The sequence below is a fragment of the Nelusetta ayraudi genome, unplaced genomic scaffold, assembly GCF_046127955.1.
Source record: "Nelusetta ayraudi isolate G7.1 ecotype Tasmania unplaced genomic scaffold, CSIRO-AGI_Nayr_v1 ptg000052l, whole genome shotgun sequence".
In the NCBI taxonomy this organism is placed as follows: domain Eukaryota; kingdom Metazoa; phylum Chordata; class Actinopteri; order Tetraodontiformes; family Monacanthidae; genus Nelusetta; species Nelusetta ayraudi.
In genome coordinates this window covers 7,968,363-7,988,601 of record NW_027466102.1, presented here as the reverse complement: position 1 = coordinate 7,988,601, position 20,239 = coordinate 7,968,363, and the positions used below count along the sequence as shown (strand labels likewise).

Here is a 20,239-nt window from a genome sequence, read left to right as displayed (position 1 = left end):
TACAGGAGCTTCGCTAACGAGGGGTCTGTCCGTCTTATCAGGTAAGAAGCCTGCAGGAGTAGGGCCAAAGCCTCAGACACTACACTGTCAAGGTGCTGGAGATCGGCTCCGAGTCACCCTGCAGCAGCAGCAGCAGCAGCAGCAGCAACAGGGCTGGATGGTGTGAATCTGGCTGCGTCTGGCATGGGCAGAGAGTGCTGGTGGTGGATGGAGGAGGAGGATTCCTGAGGTGGGAGGGAGGGAAGTGTGTGTGCGTGTGTGTGTGTGTGGACGGACTGACGGATGGATGGATGGATGGATGGGTGGAGGGAGGGTGGGAGGGGTGGTGCTGAATGAACAGCTCCTCTTCATAAAGTACCCGGAGAGGCTCCCCGCTCCGCCAGAGCAGCACAGTCATGAGCCCGCCGAGCTCCCCGTCCTCCAGAGCCGCGCTGACACGACGCCCGTCCCCCTGACACCATCTCTCTCACACAAACACACACGCGCACACACACACACACACACACACACTCTCTCGAGCTCTCTCACACACACAAACACACGCACGCAGCACCATGAAGAGGCAAAACGCGCGGACCCTCGCCCTCATCATCTGCACCTTCACCTACCTGCTCGTGGGCGCCGCGATCTTCGACGAGCTGGAGTCCCGCGAGGAGATGAGCCAGCGCCAGGACCTGCAGGACCGCAGGAGGAACCTGCTCGACACCTTCAACTTGTCCGCGGAGGACTTCGACAAGCTGGAGATGGTGGTGCTGCAGCTCAAGCCGCACAAAGCCGGCATGCAGTGGATGTTCGCCGGCTCCTTTTACTTCGCCATCACCGTCATCACGACCATAGGTGAGGAACCGAACCCCCCCCCCCCGCCGCCGCCTCATCCTCCTCCTCCTCCTCCCCAATCCCCCGACGCCGCGCGGGCTGGGAAAGTTGACGCGCCGACCGCGCGGGTCCGCCGGCGTGGCGCGACGACGAGGAACACGCGGTGCCCGACCGACTATGTTTCGGAATTAAAATCGCGTCGTTAAGCTCCGGAGTTCGGAGGATCAACGGTCGCTTATAATAGCGATAGTCAGGATGGTATATGTTGATTTGCTGGTCTTTTTTGTTGGTCTAGTTATCGATGTTCTCGTTCTGGTGTCGTCCGACGTCAGATAAAAGTATCGAAAACTCGAAGGAGTATCAGCTCGATACCCAGAAATAGTAATGAGAAATAATATCGCAGAAAAATGATCGTCCATCTTTCAAGATACAATAAGGACAGCAAAAAAACAAACAAACAAAACAACAACAACACTGACACTGTAATTGAGCAATCGTAGGTGGATTTCAACAGGTGTCCATCCTGTGTGTTGATGGTACACACAGCATCAAAAGGTGTGCAAGTGTCACCCGAAAAAATACCAGATGTTTCAATCAAGGCCGGCAGATGAAAAGCTGAATCTTCTGGCATGTTGTTGCCGTCATGTTATGACATATTTGCGTGAAGGCTCCGAGTCGTGCGGGTAGCGCCAGTTCTGAAGTGGGCTTGCAGAGCTCCATTGAGACATTTCGCTTCTCTTTCCTCTTCCTCTGGGGGTATCACAACCCCCGAGGCCCGTTAACATCTGGTGGGGGATGCAGATGTGAAACGTTGTTGTGGGCTTTTACAACTCAGAATCAGGGGAATTAAGAACAAACTTCAGCCTGGATGTTAAAAATATTCCGCTCGTCATTATCGCAAAGCTCCGGGAAAGTGAAGTCATGAGACATTCATTTGTCCTCCTCTCATGTGCTCTCACTCATTATTGCTAAACTTGGAAGGCCCTAACAAGAAAAGGCTTCCAGCTCTTTACTCACTTTATTACGCAGCGTGTCTCAGCAGCCGCCAGTTTTCTCCTTTGTTACATAAGCGCCTTTCCTTAAATGAGGGACAACTGAGTGTTCTGCATTTGTTTTATCCGCGCGGAATCGCGTGATGAAGACAAACGGGTTAGTGGTTCCCCGCTCGGTCTGCAACAAGGCATGAAATGTCCCGCGAGAACGTTGGAATCTGCTCCGGGATGTCGTCCTGTCTGGATTTCTTTGAGGAACGCAGGAAGTCTTTGCTTGTCTGTGCAACAGTGGCCTTTTTAACCTTTTCCTAATTCATATAGGTTTGTGCTATGTGCCTTTTTCAAGCGACACCGTGTGTTTTGTGCAGCCATTGCACAACGTTTATACCACAGGACTGGTTGCCTTCATCTTAAATCTGCTGCACACAAATGCTGGATTTGTTTCCTTGTTGGCGGGCGGAGATTTAACTCAACTTAACTTAACTTTTCTCATAATTTTGAAGCTGAAATAGTGGATGAGTCATTGCGTCTGATGGATGCTCAGGAGTGGGCGGGACTGGGAACACAGCAGGTCCTAACTGTCAATGACATCATCAGCGTACACCGGCAGTTTCATATTGAAATCTTTGGTTTTACTCTCATGCAAGTCATTGGAAAAACAAACCAAGTGATTACACCGCCTGGTTTTAAATCAAACCACTGCACCAGATAACATAAAGTGAGAGTTAGTAAGTTAGTAAAAGTGTATTTTTTTTTTAGTTGTTGCTCTCTGTTGTTTGTGTCCGGGCGGCATGTTGTCAGTGGTGACCCGTGACTTGTAACCCTATCGGATGCAGCCAGATAATTGCACACTAACCCAACCCCACGCGGGTGTCTGTAACCGCATTCTGTAATTGTGAGCGCCGAGGCTGCTGCCGCCATTAAGTATTAATGACAAACACCGGAGCCTCTCGGCTCCATCGGCCCTTCTCCTGGCGCACGCGGATTACTACTGTAGTTATTGTACCGCGAACGAGACACCAGGCCGCCGTGACACACGGTCAAGTTCAAATGACAGGTAACGGTGAGAAGGGAACCATCCCGATGGAGATGTGTCGGCCAATTTTGGGCGAAAGGTGTTATTCTTGTTAGCTTAAATGAGAGACGGAGCGTGACTCCTGTTCCAAACCGAGGCGTAAAAATAGAGATAAACCTGCAATTTTCTGCAATTTTCTTCAAAAATTGCAACGATGGCGTTTTAGAAAATAAGAGCGCCGGATATTTAGATTGAAAAGCGGGGCTGGTTTGGGGAGAAAATATGATATAACTACAGACTTCGCAGTTTGACAATGGAGGGAGCGGGGAGCCAGTGTGGAGCAGACCGCTCTTAAGATTCATACATGCAACGTGCAGGCCCTGCCTGCTCGGCCAGGAGAAATAACAGAAAGGAAAGCTATGAATAAATAAACACTTCAATTCACATTTCCACGCCACTCAACATGACAATGGAAAAACAGATTACATCGAAATGGTCGGTGGGACCCGGCGTGCTCCACTAATAATTAAAGACACGTGGAGGACGGAGGAGAGCTTTCAATCAGCAATCAGCGATCGCGTTCCGCACAATGGGAGGGCAACGGCGAGGGTGGGTTGTCCGTTTTCTGTCCGGCCGCAGAGCAATAAAGATTGCGGTGACGCGTGAGACGCGAGAAACAGACACGCTTCGCAAACTTGGGGCATTTCCTCACAGGAAATACGCCAAACTGTCACTTTTCAACTTACCAGGGAGACATCAGCGGCATGGCGACAGAGGTTCCGTAAATGGAAGATGTGCAACACGTGTGTTGGGCGCCATCAAACGCCTTGTTTGCAGCGTCTTTATCAAAGCTGAGCGACAAATGACGTTGTGTTGTCAGTGTGTGTTTTGGAGGACCTTCTTCATCCATTTGGTCACTGTAGCCTGCCACTAAATCCCCTGTTTTGCGGTTTCGGAGCAGCCAGTGTCGACAAAACATCGAAAATCGACGTCAAGTATACGGCAAAAAACTTTTTTTTTTTTAGCGCTGCAGGAACTGTGGACCTTAGAAAGGTGGTCATAGTTTGAACAGGCATGAGAGTTAAACACAATGCGGATTGTTGCAATTGGCTTCAAGTTCATGAATATACTGGAGCACACTTGGTGTAACACTCTCTGAATCACCTGGGTTTGTCTGAAGCGTCCATCTGATAAAGAGCCCATGGAAAGTCTTTGGAAAGTGCTGTGAATTTGAAATTTGAAATGTCCAGGGAGAGTGCTGTGGATTGTTGCAATTGGCTTCGAGTTAATTTATGTACTGGAGCACACAATGTGTAGCACTTTTGGAAGAGCCCGGGGTTTGTCTTGAGCGTCCATCTGATAAAGAGCCCGTAGAAAGTCTTTGGGAAAGCGCTGTGAATTCTATCACTTCCATTCAAGCTGCCAGAGCAGATTTTCTTCCGGAAGATTTCCAGCAGGTTGGTTTCCTCTGTGTTGCTTGTGCCTCTTTATCTGCAAAACAATGGGATTTGCTTGATGAATCCACAGAAATTTTGAGAATGACTGAATGAAGCTGAGTGATCCGCAGTGTGCGAGGCCTGTTCTGGTCCGACCGCTGATTCCAACCCCCGTCTTTTTTCCCCTTTTTTGATTCCAGTGTTGCCTTCACCTCCGCGGCAAACTAACAGGCAAAGGCACTTTAACCCCTTTTCCATTTTGCGCATAGGTGTTAATGCACCGGTCGCGCGATGAAGCGCGCTCTCTAACACGCTCCAGCGTCACGCACCTCCAGGCCGTTGTACTGCGACCTCTGCGCTTTGGATTCGAGGTCAACGGGACACGACGCAGAGGACAAACACGCAACGTGGAAGCAAACAAAACGCGTGCGGGACGCGTCTCATATCCTGTGCGCGTTATCTGCCGCGCTGTTTGACACCTGATAACGGCAGGGAAAAATGTGAATCGGGGGACGCGGGACTATTCTCCGCGGGCAGCCGGCTTATTTTATTTATTTTTGATTTCCATCCCGCACGCTTGACACACAATCCTCCCCCGTCGCACACGGTCTTATATTGCAGTTTGTTTATCGAGCTAAATTAAAGACACCGATAACCCCCCCCACCCCCCACCCCTCCATGGAAAGAAAGAGAGACCATGAATTTACCCCAGTATTTGCATTCATGGATGATTCAGCCAGCATTAGCTACTCCCCTAACTCTGGTAGCAAAAGCTATTGTGCCTAACTGTTGATTTCCAGGGGAAAGTGAGGCTGTTTGACAGCATTGTTATTTTGAGCGGTGGCTTTTTTTTCTACTTTGGATGCGTGGAAAATAGAAATGTGACTTGAAATTTTGTGATTTTTGCCGTTTTTCTGCTTTTTTTTTTTTTTACGGCAGAAAAATGTTACTAACCGATGAAAACTCCTCCAGTGTTCTCTAAGAATAAATTGTGACCTTGACTTCTTTTAATTCCTTTACATTGCATAAAGTGTCACACAGTTACAGAAGTCAATTAATCTGTGATGTCACAAAGGGCACCGAGAACCCTTCTAATTTTAGTGACAACAGCTCTGATCTGTCTGGTCTTTAATTCCATGTTATACATTTCGCCGCTGTTCTCTCTGCCCGTTCGGCTCGGAGCCCCAGCTTCGTCTGGCTTGGAACCGGTAGTGTGGGAACATAAGAAGCACTGGCCCCTAAACCAGCTCTAGCTTTCCTTTGGCTGGCTGCTTCTGTGTCTCTTTCCAAACACGCGACTATAGCATCAGCAACAGGTTCTGGCATGAAGCCGTAAATGTAAACGATTTTGGATCATCAATATTGCAACGTTTGCTCCGCTGGTGTCTGGGATACAAGCACACACACAAGAAGGAAAAACACTCTGAAAGTGTGACGACCATGTGACCTTTAACCCCTAACGCGCTCGAAGGTTTTTAGCAAGAAACCAGGCTGGACGCTGCGCCTCCTGGCCTGCCGTCCACCATCTAATCTTTGAGGCCATTAATCTTCCTCGCCAACTCGTAAACAACACTCTTCAGGAATCACTCCGCCGCCATATGGTCGCACTTAAAAACATTCCTCTAAAATCACCTGCTCTGAATTTTATTATTGTGAATCACCTCTTCATAAAAATAAATAAAAGGACCTTTGGCCATTTGCCGCTGGCTTTTTTTTTTTTTTCTCTCTCTCTCTCTCTCCTTGTTTTTTTTCTCTCTCCCCGAGACATGAGCTCAGCGTCTCGCTCATCATCGTCTGCAGTGAACAAATTATAGAATGCGATGGGAGGGCACGCAGCCCCGTTCTAAAAAAGCCCAGAAATGAGCATCCAGTCAGTGGGTTAGGAGAACCTGCTGGTTGCTCCGCGGTGGGGAACGCTAGCTCCATCACATTAGCGGATCAGAGAGCAGGAGCCCCTCTCTGCTCTGTCACCGCCACTACATCAGCTGCTAATGTGCCGGGAGGACGCCAAATATGGACGCGCGTGACGCATAAATGTCAAGCAGGTCGCGGCCGAAAAAGAGCAGGCGCGTCTCTGTTTATGCAACGCTCCGCCGGTAAACCAAATAGCCGATCCTTCTTCCGGCCGTCCGGCTCCAGTTTCGACGCCCGTTTCTCGTCGTGAATCCGTTCTCAGAGCCACCGGCGGCATAAAGAAAAGAGCAGCGAGAGACAGCGAGCGCAGGGGCGCCTGCTGAATTATAAACGGCAATTACTTACATTAGTATCGTCATTATTATTCAGTCGGCTTAAGAGGTTGGAGCGTTAACGGCTGAGCGCGCAAAGAGTAAAAAAACTCTCGTCAGCTCTCCCACATGGGAGCCCGACAGACAGACAGACAGACGGATACTTGAGCGCTTCTCACTGGAGGGTCGTGAGGAGGTTGACAACAGAAGGTGAGAATATAAGTGGATATAACCAAGACAGGATTGTGACAGTAGAATAAAATCATCTGGTGGTGTGTATCATCATCATCATGCATTACAACCTGTCTGCTGTGTGGTAAAAGGGAATATTTATCACCCTCTGCAGTCGATGTCATTCTCTCTATTACTGCCACACTCAACATTCATATATATCATAAAGAATATCAATAAAGAGTTGTAGTTCAAAGAGATCAGAGCTACATAAATGAAAAGGCACCAGCAGATTTGAAATCTATCTATCTATCTATCTATCTATCTATCTATCTATCTATCTATCTATCTATCTATCTAGCTAGTTAGCTAGCCATATATCTAGCTAGCTATCTAGTTAGCTATGTATCGTATGTCTTTCCCACTCCAGGTAGTTGTTGTGGTGAGTGGACTCAACAGTCTACCGCCTGCCTAACTGCCTTTCACTCACACACTGCACCTCCGCAACCCACACATGTTCGACATTACTCCAAATTTTGGCGCATTAGCAGCGTTTAGCGTTTTTGTTGTTTTTCGGGGCTCACACCGCCAACTTAGCCTTTGAGGCCAGCAGAGGTGCCAGCAAGAGGTGCCAGCAAGAGGCCTGAACTGTCCTGATCATTGTGTTCTGGTGCCGCAGGTCATGCCTGATGAACACCAGAGTTGTTGAAATGTTTGGTAATTTACACATCATACTTTTGCACTTCTTTAATATCCCAAAGAGATGTCCCCCCCCCCCAAAAAAAAAAAATTGGCATTGAAAATTGTCAGCAAGTCGTAAAAAACACACACACAAAAAAAAAAACAAACACAACGCATTTTTGTTTTCGATCCAGTTTTGAGGATAATGGTTAACTGGGCTGATCTGTAGTCAAATCAGTAGTTAGGCGACCGGTTTGTTAGCAGCGACAGAAGTGTCGGCGTACAACTCAATTGCGTCGGTGGCGAATGAATGTGCTGCAAGGCTGCCGCTGACTTTTTAAGCCATTTGGGAGAAAAGAGCGCCTGTCGCCCCCTCAGCAAATTAACTTGCACAACCCAGCGAGGCAGCGCCGCTGCCCTGCTCAGGTGACATTAACTGATGCGCCGAACACATTTTTGGTTTTACAAGAAAACAGAGAGACACTGCTCGGTGGTGCCATGGGGAAGAGTTTCTGTTTCCTGGGTTACACAAAAGTCTTTAAAAAGAGAGAGAGGGAGACAGAGAGAGAGAGAGAGAGAGAGAGAGAGAGAGGGAGGGAGAAAGAGAGAGAGAGAGAGAGAGAACATCTCAAAGGTCACAGGACAAAATGTCTATGTTCCTACTTTTAGCTCCTTAGTATATCTATAATGTGTTATGACCTTATCAAATACTCAGTATCGGTTAGTACTGTAATGCAAGTACTCGTATTTTACTAAAAAAAAAAAAAAACACAGCCTACAACACTGTACTGTGTCATTGAGCTCTCAAGACAGAGACAGTAGCTGCGTTTCCATTTACACCTATTTCGCAAAATAAAAGCGATATTTCTAAAATTTCGACAAAGCGCCTTTGCGATTTGCAGGGTTTTTTTTCCCACTGAATGGTGAGAAGCTCATGAGCCGTAAGTCTCGTAAAATCTCGCGGGACGAGATTTACGAGAATTGCGTTTGTTGTCAAAAAGGGTCACGTGACCCCCTACGTCACATCCGGTGACGCGGAAACGCGGAAAAAAATGTTTGCCTGACACTTTTGCGATCTACCTCGAAATCGATGCGTCTGAGAAACCGCCTCACGGGAGCGTAAAAGCCTTTCAGCGATATTTGAGAGGTTTTTCGAAACGTAGGCGTTTCTTTTTATCACGATATTTAGGTTTTGCGCACTTCCAGGGGTAATGGAAACGCAGCCAGTGGCACGCTAATTGGGGAACAACCATAAAATTTACAAAACAGACAAGAGAAATCTTTGCGGATAAGAGCAGAACCAAGGCTGTTCTGGAGGCTCTGTGGCGTTGCAATGATGCTGTAACAATGTCACTGCGCTCCAACAGGCGTGCGCACAGGGAATCATCAGGACCTGAAGGCCTATTAGTCTAGATAAGTTGTTTTTGTCCCATTCTCTGAGAAACAACAAGCAACAGCCATCCTCTAGCTGTGTATATTTGTGTTGGTATTGTATTTAAAAGGTCACAAGCCCCCCCCCAAAAAAGGGGGGGGGGCCGTACTCTTTGGCTCGTGACCTTTTAAATGATATCAAGTCAAATCCTCCTCCCTCATTAAAGGCGACGTGTGGTATTTCTCAGATGTGACGACCCAAAGCAAGAGAAGCGCTCGGACCGTCTGACGAGAACCGCCGGATTGCTTTTCAAGGGGGGGGGGGAGTAACGGGCGGGACACGTGCCCCCTCCTAACGGCGGCCCTCCGGTAAACCCGATCGAGCCCCAGCCGCGGCTCCGTGTGGCGTGGAAACGCGGATTCAGCCGAGGTCGCGGAGAAGTGATGTCACTCTGCGAGAAAAGGGAAATGTCAGGGTGCCAGGAAAAGGCTCCTGTTGATCTTCACCGACTCAACAAGTCGCGGCTGCGTTTCCAGCCAACTTCGTCCCCGCCTGCCTGTGAGCGTGCATCATGGTGTTAAGAGAAAGCCAAAGGTCAGAAATTCTATTTCAGAGCCAAGACGGTCCAGATAAAATGAGAAGACTCCCACAGATGCTCCTAGTTGCGATAGTGTATGCAGTAAATAATGGTAGTGAAAGTAGTAAGAGTAATAGTCGATGAGGTAAATGTTTATAAATGTGAGTACACTTTGGAATGAAAAGGGAAGGTGACAGGATGCACGGACCGATCAGGTTTCTTAGAAACAGCTGAACCAGTTAGCAGTGCAGCAAAGTTTCCAATGTTGACGTGAGTTTGACAAGCTGCGGTCGCAACATTTGGCCAACTCTTGCCAAGGTCAGTTGGGGAGAAGTAAAAACACACACTTTTCGCATAAAAAGCCATTCTTCCAATTTAAAAGATGCCAGCCAAGTTGCATTAAAAACATCCGTCGTAATCCCTCAGACAGCGGCTTGGCTCGCTGCCACTTTCTGTGGGTTTTTTTTCTCCTTCTTCCTCAGCGGTTTGTCTGAGCAGCTCTGCGGCAGTGTCCTCCGGGTTTGGTCCCGACTGAGAGGAAGCTGACAGCCCAAGACTGGCTGAAGACACTTGAGGTGAGGTCTCGGCAAGGTGGATGCGCGGGATTTCAAAAAAAAAAGAGAGAGACGAAGAGAGACGCAGAGGACTTTTGCTTCAGAAAGTCCTTTTGTCTGTGGTTCAGAGTTTTGACGAAAGATGAGTGGAATCATCGTCTCATGTAGGTAAACTGTTAGCCATCAACGCTAACTCAGTGTTCCGCTCGCGTCGTGGGTTCACTGCCTCTTAAGTTGTGCTTCAGGGAACGAGTCAACAACACACGCCGGCGTGCCAACGCTGTTGCAGTTTCGTGCTTTGTGTTGACTTCAGTCGTGCGTTTATTCTCGTCCAAATAATAAACAGTTTTGTGTGATCCGTCCATCCATCTGTCCATTTTCAATCCCTGCTATGTCCTGCACGGGGGGAGCTAGCGGTCACGGGGCTCTGCTGGAGCCAATCCCAGCTGTCAAAGTTGCCAGTTTATCGTATCGCAGGGTCTTTTGTAGGGGTGGGAAAAGATTCAGAGATAAATCGCGATTATAACATTGCCAATTAAGAAGCGATTAACACATTTTTTTTTTTTTTTTAAATCGTTTTTTTTGATCAGGGCGGAACTCATGTGCGAATGGGTCGTACCGAACCGTTTAAGGTGACGCACACTAGTCTGAATCGTGATAAATCGCGATTCTCGATTAACTGCGATTCATCGCATCGTAGCCCTCGGAATTGAATTGAATCGTCGGGTACCGAGCGATTCCCACCCCTAGTCTTTTGTGTGATCATTAAGTGGTAGCTTCACCGTCTATATTTTCTCTGCTAGGACGGTGTTTTGATACAAGTCAACAGGATTAAACCAAGAACTTTAAGCACTAAAATGTTTTGTTAAAAAAAAAAAAAAACCCGCATGAGTCCAGGGACACTGTGGTAACTCCTCCCACTCTGAGCTCATACCAAGTTACCAAAGTAAAATTACCATCAGTAAAATGCGGTAGAACATAAGCAACAAACGTATAACGTCTCTGTTCAGCCACTTTCCTCAGCCACCACCGACGCGTGTGGGAGAAACTGCTGCCGAGGGTCTGACGGGGGGGTGGTGGTGGTGGGGGGGGCTCCTTGACGGACGTGACCCCCGTTGCCGCCGCGGCTCTGTTCACATGGCCGGCCCGTGTTTATCTGCCGTACGTCTGCTCTCTGCCCCGCGGCCTCGACGGAAAGTTGAGTGCTCGCCGAAAAGAAAACACGGCTGTGTTTGTGAAAGCAGCGGGGCGGGCCTGGACCCGGCGCCAAGCAAAACAGCCGACGGTAGTGAGATCTGAAACCGTCCGGCGCGAGGTGAAAAGTCCCCGGCCGTTCTCTTGGAAGCGCGCTTCCGTGAGCCTCATTCGATTAGAAGTGAGAATCCCATTTGCCCGCTGCGTCTTTCCTTTTCCGTCTCGATGGGGGGGAATGCCGATGATGTGGAGTCCCGCTTTATTGAATTATGCAGCTCTCGCTCAAGCCGGAGAGCTTTTAGCGAGAGCTGAGGCAGCCGCTCTATTAATGTCATAATCCATGGAGGGAAATCTGAGATTAACGGCGACGCGTCCGAAAGCTTTTCACACACGCGCGCCGTGGGTATCGCCGGCCCACAGGCGCCGCAGCTGCGTCGAGGGCGCGCTCCTTCTTCTTCTTCTTCTTCTTTTTTTTTTTTTTTTGCGGTTTTTCTTGGGGAAGTAAATTGGGTAACTACCCTGCGGCTAAGCTACATTTCGTCTGTGTTAACAAATCCTCGCAAAAAAAGGAAATGTGTCGAAAAAACCTTGTCTCTGGGTACTTTTGGCAACGATGTAAAAATTGATGTGCAAATGGCTGGGGAACAATGTCCGTTTTTTTATTTTTTATTATGAAACAAGATAAGAAAAAAAAAAAAAACAGAAAAATCCACCTGTCACTATTTTTACCGGTGGATTAACACACATTTGGCACTTCAGTGATTATACAGCAGCGGGGTGGTGTGTGAGCGTGTGTGTGTGTGTGTGTGTGTGTGTGTGTGTGTGTGTGTGTGTGTGTGATCTTCCCCGAGTCATCAATAATACAAATCACCTGCCCTGTTTCAGTCCTATCAACAGACACGACGGTGACATAAACAGTCGGTTGTTTTCTGCGATTCGTGGGGGGGGGGGCTGCGACTCGTCGCGTCGAAAATTCCGAAACCGCTCACCCGCTTCTGGATATCGGAGCAACGAGACCGTAAACGATGTCTCGCGTGCTTCAACAGTGGAAAATCCGGGGGCGAGCGTTTCCCTCGTGCCGGGGACGGATGGAAGGTTTCATCACGGTGCTGCATTGACAGCGGCCCTCCTGACCTGAAAAGGAAAGGTATTGGAAAGTTTTTTCCGGGAACGCCGCTGGTACAGCGCCTCTTTACGTTCGCAGCGGCACCCGCCGCAGGAAGGAACGCTTTACGAGGGGAGGCGCGCGCGCGCGGCGGAATATTTGGCGCCTGTTTGACTCGCACAGGGGGTTCCCGCTCGTTTTTCTCGGACACAATTTTAAAACTCTTCCACAATAAAGCAATCTATAAATACAGAATTTGCGTACTTGAGAGATGTGAACCTTTGCCAATCACCTTCTGGTACAATAATTGCTTAAAACGTTTAAAAAAAAAAAAAAAAAAAAAAAAAACACACACGCAGGACTTGTTTTGTTGGTGCTTTGGTATTAGCGCGTGCGTAGCCAATGCTAGGGTAAAACGACAAACAAATTCTGCTCGCAACAACCTGGACAAATCATGCCTTGACGGCTCATTAAAACTGGAATCAACCCGCAACATGTTTTTTTTTTTAATGTAGTGTTTACCATCAGAACCCAAGTACGCGACCATCTGCTGTAGAAGTACGCAAGTCCGTCTTGTCTTGGAGTCGAGAGGCGCAGGATTGGCGAGAACAGCCTGCTGCGTCTAATGAACTGCTGGAAGCTTGTGACCGGGGTGAGCGTCGAATTATACATGGTAATGGAAGAAGCCCGGCCTTTTCTTTTCTTTTTTTTTTCTTTAGCAAGGTTAGCAAGGGATTCTTAAGTGGCTCAGTGTTGTGGCACGCGCGTGGCCACACACTGAATGTTTATTACGCTGAGAAATGTGGACACGCTGAAGTGGAAATTTGCGCTAAGAAGCTCATTATGTGTCCATTAGTTTGAGCCGTACTGTGTTTGAACCTTTCTTTTTATTACCCTCAATAAGCATTAGAGCTAATTATAGAGGCCTGCGAGCCGCCTTCGGTACAAACAGCAGCCGCTGAAAGCGGCGCGAGTCTGAGAACGTCGCCACCTTTGTCCCCGAAATATCGACAGCAGGGACACGCGTTTTTGTAAATGCTCATTATCAGCTGGTTAAGCTGCAAGACGAGGATCGAGGGGGCGGGGGGGAGGAACAACAACCCAAAATCGCTCCTCGAGCCTGGGTGCTTTTGAAAGCAGACGCAGCGTCTCTCTCCCTCCCTCGAAATGCTACGCTGTGTCAACCGAGCGCAGCTCAGACACACATTTCTCCAGGGCGTATATGTGAGGCGGCTGACACCTGCAGCACTGAGCTGCCCCCCCCTCCTTACAGCCCCTTCAGAGCGTGCGGAGCCTCGCCGCGGCCCGGCTCGCACGTGACAGGGGGAAGCTAACTTTCCGCGTCGTAGCGGCAGCAGGGTCCTGAGCGTCAGCGAGAGGCTAACGCCGCTTGTTTACACTTCCCAAACCTGATGGAGCTCTCTCTCTCTCACTCTCTCTCTCTCTCTCTCTCACTCTCTCTCACACTCACTCGCCCTTTATCAAAACAACCCGCGGTGGGGTTCTCACGACAAAAAGGACGGAGGAGGAGGCGGTCTCGCTGTTGCGCTTCTCCAGCTAGCTTGGGAGCCGAGGAATGATTCAGCATCAACGGTACCAAGCGACACTTGCTAGCCTTTACTATACACACACACATATATCATATACACACACACACACACACACACACACACACACCGCTGTCTCCCAGGGCAGTCCGGTTTTCAAATTTGTTTGCAGCATCTGTTTAATCTTCCAACTGGCCAACCTGGATAAAGTGCACTGTCACACACTGGAGACTAATGATAATCGCAATAACGAGCGATAGGAACAGTGAATGGTGTTTATCCCCGAGGGCGGCCATCAGTGAGCAGCACATTACACAATGCACGTGCATATCGGAGAAAAATAGGAGGGTACACAAACACACATGCACCCATTTGTTAGGTCCAACGTTCAGTGGCTTGTTAACACACGGCGATCTAATGAGCCAATCGCAAGGCAGCAACTCGGTGGCGAAGACGACTCGCCACATCGCAACCGTCTCTGGCGTTCTCTCTCGCAGTTTTGGAAGAATGGGTCCAGAAAGAGAGAGGTGGCCCAGTGAGTCAGCTGGCAGCCGCGTGGAGGAAAATGCCTCGTCAGTGACGGCGATAACGGTCCAAGTTTTTGCGGTGTTAAAAGTCGGGTTTATTCAATGCTCTTGGAACTTTTAACCGTGAAATCTGGGACTAACTTCCCCTTTGTCCACTTTGAGTTGAGCTGAACTGGGCTGCGTGTTCCCGGTCCGTGCTCCTTCACACTAGTGAGGCAGCTTTGACGGGATCCTAATAAAAAAAAAAAGCGGACGCGTTCAGACTTCCTTCTTTGGTGCCGACGCGGAAAGTCGTCACGAGAGAGACGCTACGCCGGCTCTCCATTAAATCGACCACCTGTCGTCGCAAGAGCAAGACGTCTGGAGATATTTATAGTGTTTGGTGACTGCGCGGCTCTCGTCACCCGCTGGGAAAAAGACACGGCTGAAGTGCGGAGGTATATACCGTATGTCCCGAGCTCGCGACTACTGCAGGAAAATTTATTGTTCTCGCCTCTCGTTTTTCCTGTACGTGTCACATGGGTTTCGTCGCAAGCCCGCCCCCCCCCCCCCCTTTTTCGAGGACCTCTGCTCACGTGAATGGAAAAAGTTGGCGTGAGCAACAAGGGCTGACTCCATTCCTCCACTGTCACTTCAGAAAAAAAAAAAGTTTCCTGTAAAAGCTGGCCTGTATGGACTGCTTTGTCATCTTTTTTTATCAACATAGATAAACACCAGACGTGGAGTGATATGCACTGATAAATATTTTCAGTAGGTTTTGAGTGTTGCGCTGATCTGTGGCGAACCTATTGCCTACAATTTGCATAGCTTGTAATGAGGGTCTATTCACCATCTGTGACACGTGTTTAGAGAAAATAGAAAGGAAAACTTTTGCCCCCAGGAACGGCAGAATAAGAGGAATTGCTATTATTATTTTTTTGTTTCATCATTCCGTCTTCCATATATCTTCCCTAGGGAATATGGTGTAAGTTAAAGAGAATAAATAAGTAAACGTGACTTTCACTTTTTTTTTTTTCTATTTTTTTTACAATCGCATATTGAGTGAGTTATTTTCTTTGATAATTCAGTGGTTTTAAAATGCATGGACATGAAATGCTGAGGAGAACAATGTTTTTCGTCATCATGGGCTTAAAATACTGCCACTACTACTCAAGTCTGTCGGATCAGAAAAGCACATTGCTACCACCCTAGGAAAAAAAAACAACCAAAAAACAGGGCTCAGTATTACGTGATAACGTGAAACTATCACGTTATTTTGTGATAATTTCCACGTTACTTCGTGATTATTTTCACATTATAACACACAGCTGTCACGTTTTCACTTGACTATTTTCCAAGTTATGATACTGAGGGGCATTCTAAAACGCTTCCCGTAAAAAGTTCAATTCAACTTCAATCCACTCGCTCAGTATCACGCTGCAACGTGACAATTATCCTGATACAACGTGCTAGTTTCACGTTTTTACGTGAATATTTTCACGTAAAAACTTGATAGTTTTCACGTTATAACGTTATGCTGAGCCCTGTTTCTTTTTAATAGGGTGGCAGCAATGCGCTTCCGTAATTTCCCATTCCTTTGACTGATTTCTGTTTGTACTGACGGCACAGTTTGTGTACAAGGAGGAGTGAAGAAGTAGACGATCACGCTTACCAAACGCTAACTGGTAGCCACAGATCACTATGTATTGCCTGACGACTGCCACAAGGGCGACTTCCTCTGTCTTTGGCCACGAGATATCAAAATAAAAGCACAAGCACAAAAAAAAAACCACTACAGAGGAATGTTGCGTATTATGTTTTGTAGTTTTTTTCAGCATTTGCTTTAGCTTCAAACACACGTCATGCTGCGATGCAAATATGGGCAAACGTGACATTTCCTCTTGCTTCGACGTTTCCAGCTCCCACGGTTTCTGGGTGCGCCACATACGACGTATTCAAGACCCAAGAGATTCCGTAAAACACAGGAAGCCGGTCTCAAGTGGCATTTTATCTTTTAAATGACCCGCTTGCTTTGTGTTGAAATCCTTGGTGGAAAACACATGGAAATAATGACGACGTCACAAACTCAAGCCATCCACTTTTTTCCAAGTGGGCGAAAACTCATCCCAGGAAGGATTTGAGGCTAGCGTACGTGACCCGGTCCGGTGCGGTGCGGTGAAAGCTGCAGATTGAGTGGAGGTGGAGCTGATTCACCGCCCCCACCCCCCTGTCTGTCTGCTCCTGCCATATGGGCGGCCCGAGGCAGCGGTCACCTCGCCAAGGTGAGAAACAGATCAAAGGAGACAAAGTCAGACTGTGCCCTCAAAACACATTCAGGTGTTTTCTCAGTGTTTTATGCAATATAGGTTTGAGGACATTCATAAATGATTTCTAGGTGGAGTGCGGGAATTCCACCCGGGACTCGTGTCCCATAACTACATTTAACCCATGTGCACACACATGCTCCACTGGAGAACTTTCAATGAAGGAGCCTGACGTGATCTGTGCTTTTGTCACCACATTTGGCCTCTCGAGCCGATTCCGTGAAGTGCGACACTGTGCAGCTTCACTATATGAAACAACATTAGGGTCAAATGGGATTCGCGATATTTCAAACAACAGGCGGTGTTTTTTTTGGTTTTTTTTTTGGAAAGCAAAGCCAAGGATCTGGAGCAGCAGGCGGTTCATGTAACGCCCCTTAACAAGATCCATTAGCTGATTTAACTGCATCTGGTCGTTCGGTCAGGTGCCAGCGGTAGCCTCGTGCATCACAAGACACGACATGTGATAGGCTTCCCAGCGGTGGCAACGAGCCCGGTCACGCATCTCAAGATAGGTCAGCCGGCAAGCGAGTAGACGTGTGCCGTTGACAGCTATCGAGTGCATTTTTGCGCGGGAGTGGATGTGCGCTAGCCGCAAAGGGACGCTGGTCTGTCCTTCGTGCCAAACGTAATCCTCTACCTGCAAGTTGCACACTCGACAAAAATGGTGCAAATGGGACTGGAGTGCACGTCAGCCTTCAACGATCATTTTCCCCAAAATTGCGAATAATGCGTTCTAGACGGCTCGCTGTGTGGCAACATGCGCGTTAGCATCGCCCATGTGTGAGCAAATTACGGCCCGGGGGCCACATATGGCCCGTTAAATTTTATTATCTGGCCCGTCGAACTTGAAGAAATTATATTAATAGTAAGTAAGTAACAAAATAGATGTATTTTGTGAATTTGTTCAGTGTTTCAAGAGTCATTTCAATAAAGAGCTAAATACCGTGGGGCTTCAGAGACACATATCGTTAGCCTATTAGCATTACATCATTTCCTAAGTCATTTTTTTGGGCCAAATTGTGATATCTGAAAATAACAAAACAAAACAGAACAATGTGCTTGCTCTAAAATGTGTTTTTTCTTGTTTTCCGAAAACGTTGAAATATGACTTAGGCAACTATGCTATTAGGCTAACGATATTTTGTTGTAACGCTTTAATTCATTTTCAATTGACACTGAAGCACGTTTTCTACATATCCCATGATATGTTACTTTTCTCCTATGAGGTGGGTCACCAAAACACTCCATCCAATCTGCTCCTGGTCTGGGACCCTCTGTCACATTTTAGAACCCATTGTGGCCCACGGCTCAAAACGTAGCTAGCAATGTTTCGTAATTCAAGAGTTGTACATTTTTATATTCTAGCGTACTTTCACTGTGGATATGAGAGAAACCTAATTTCCTTCCATCTTGTACACGTGGCAGAATTGACTATAAAAGTTGGCTTTTCAGTTTGTTTGCTAGTTCAAGGCAGCATTTGCTCCCTGAGAGCAGCTGAGGTGCACACGTGCGGAGTCAGGCGACAGAGTCAGGTCAGGTGACGGCGCGGGCACGGGCCGCAAAGGAACAAAGGCCAAACGTCGCTTTGAACGAAGAGAGGGCGGCGGCAAGCGGGAGAAAGTGGGAGCCGGGATGGAAATAAACGTGGCCGAGGGCGGAGAGAGCAGCTGTTTATAAAAAAAGGAGCATTCGGCTGAATAATACATGAGCTGCCGGCTGCCTGCCGTCCAAATTTTAGGGAATCTCAAGGCACGAGTGAGGTAGCCTCTTGAAACTGTGGCAAGGTCATAGACTTGAGGTTGGAGTTCAGTCAAGCCGGTGCAGCGGCAGAGACCTCCAGTCGGATAAGCAGTGAGCAGCCGCGGCCTGCGGTCAGCGGTCCCTCCGCCGCCGCCGCCGCCGCCGCACGTGGCGAAGCACCGGCGGCCGCCTTGGAAGGAGAGCGGAGGGATCCAACGCCGGCAGTCGTGTGTGGCTTTTTCCTGATTCACACTTGGCCCAGTTCCTAGCCTAGATCTATCTGTGTCTCTGCTCTTTTTATATTCCGCCGGAAAAACCATCCTCGTCATCCACGCGGCCGTCACCGACGGTGACGGTGGGTCTCATTCCTCACGCTGTGGCCGGGAACGAGTGCTCGCCAACATTTCCAGCGTGAACGGCAGACGATGATATTTAAAAAAAAAAAAAAATTATAATTCTAAAAAATCTGAATCTGCGCTGTCGGTCGATTGGCATGGAATACATGTGACAGTATTTGCACACGGTAAAATCCTAACCCTGCTCCTGCATCACTTTGAGCAATGTAAATATATGTATCTGTTGCTTTTAGCGTTTTCAAACACGGGCTCAGTCCGCTTGAATATTCGTCCTTTTTACTGTAGTATTTATTTATTTATTTATTTATTTATTTATTTATTTATCAGCCACGCTGGTAAAACGTTGCCATTGTCCGACACTTTTTTAGCTATTCCAACTCACTCGCCTACCTAAGCGAACCGCTTTTTAACAGCCAAACAACATTTGGCCGCGTCGGATGTCTGAACTGGCCGTTAAAAAGTCCGATTCTTTCTTTCCGTTGCTCGGGATGCCGAACACATCCCTGCAGTACCCGTCGACGAGACTCCTGCGCCCTTCGCCCCACCGTCCTGAAGGTTTCTCCCCGCAGCTGGACACCCGTCATGTTTGCTCTGCTCTCTTCAGAGCACTTAGATAAGAGGACTCACTCTCTTGATCGTTTTTTTTTTTTTTTTTTCTTTTTCTTCCCCCTGCCGATTGATTACGCGTCGATTTCTGCAACGATGAAAACAGGCTTCGTTCGCCTTGCACAACTTCAGAGCATCCCCAGAGTGCACAAGTCAGTTTTTCACCAAAGGAGCTATTTTCAGAACGATGCTATCGTTTTACACATTTTTTTTGTTTTGTTTTTTTTGCTCCGACTTTCCCGTCACATGCTCTCTCTCTCTCTCTCTCTCTCTCTCTCTCTCTCTCTCTCTCTCTCTCTCTCGCTCTCCCGCCGTGCCCACACAGGCGTCCTTCTGACGCAGATATGCCAAATGGAGCACTTGAAACGCACATTGCTCTTGGAGTTTGACCTCCCAAAAGAGGCAGGAAAAACAAATCCTGCCTCGCCGTCGCCACGTGAGGAATACCGCAGCTACAAATTAAGGGCGGCCAGGCATCTAAACGGACTTTCAAAACATCAGATGTAAAAAATCTGCTCCTAAATCTCTCCGGGTTTTTTTTACTGCAGTGCAGGCGATGAAACGGTTGTGTGTCAGCTCTGGGTTCCATCTCTTAAACCTTCCATCTTCCTTATTTCCCTTCATATTTCAACTCCCCTCCTCCTCCTCCTCCTCCTCCTCCTCCTCCAACCAAAGACCCTGCTCCTTTGTTGTGTACAGTGTCTGTGTGTGTGCCCCTCCCCCTCCCCCGCCCCTCCACCTCAACCCTCACCCCATCCCTGCCTCCCTTTTAGTACAGCTGTGTTGTGACTTTTAAAACAAGGCTGTATCAACTGTATATCAGGTACATAAATCACGTGATGTATTTAATTAGCCCGGGGCTCTCGGAGATCTCACACTCTTGCTTGGAATGCCCGGCCGACTGACCTCATGGAAAACTACGGCCTGCCAAAGTTCCTCTTGTATCCCCTAAAAAGGAACCTAAGGAGTGCCTTTGGAAATAAACCCTGATAGAGATTTTTTTTTTTTTTTCTTCACAGCGA

At 48.1% G+C, this 20,239-nt stretch overlaps 1 protein-coding gene across 1 annotated transcript in view; it reads left to right on the top strand.

Annotated features, from left to right (window-relative positions):
- Positions 1–301: 301 nt before the first annotated feature.
- kcnk3a (potassium channel, subfamily K, member 3a) overlaps positions 302–20,239 on the top strand; it is a 30,170-nt gene continuing 10,232 nt past the window's right edge. The window contains exon 1 of the mRNA XM_076037595.1: positions 302–837. Coding sequence (XP_075893710.1) covers positions 555–837 — 283 coding nt within the window. The 5' untranslated portion in view covers positions 302–554. The remainder of the gene's footprint in view (positions 838–20,239) is intronic.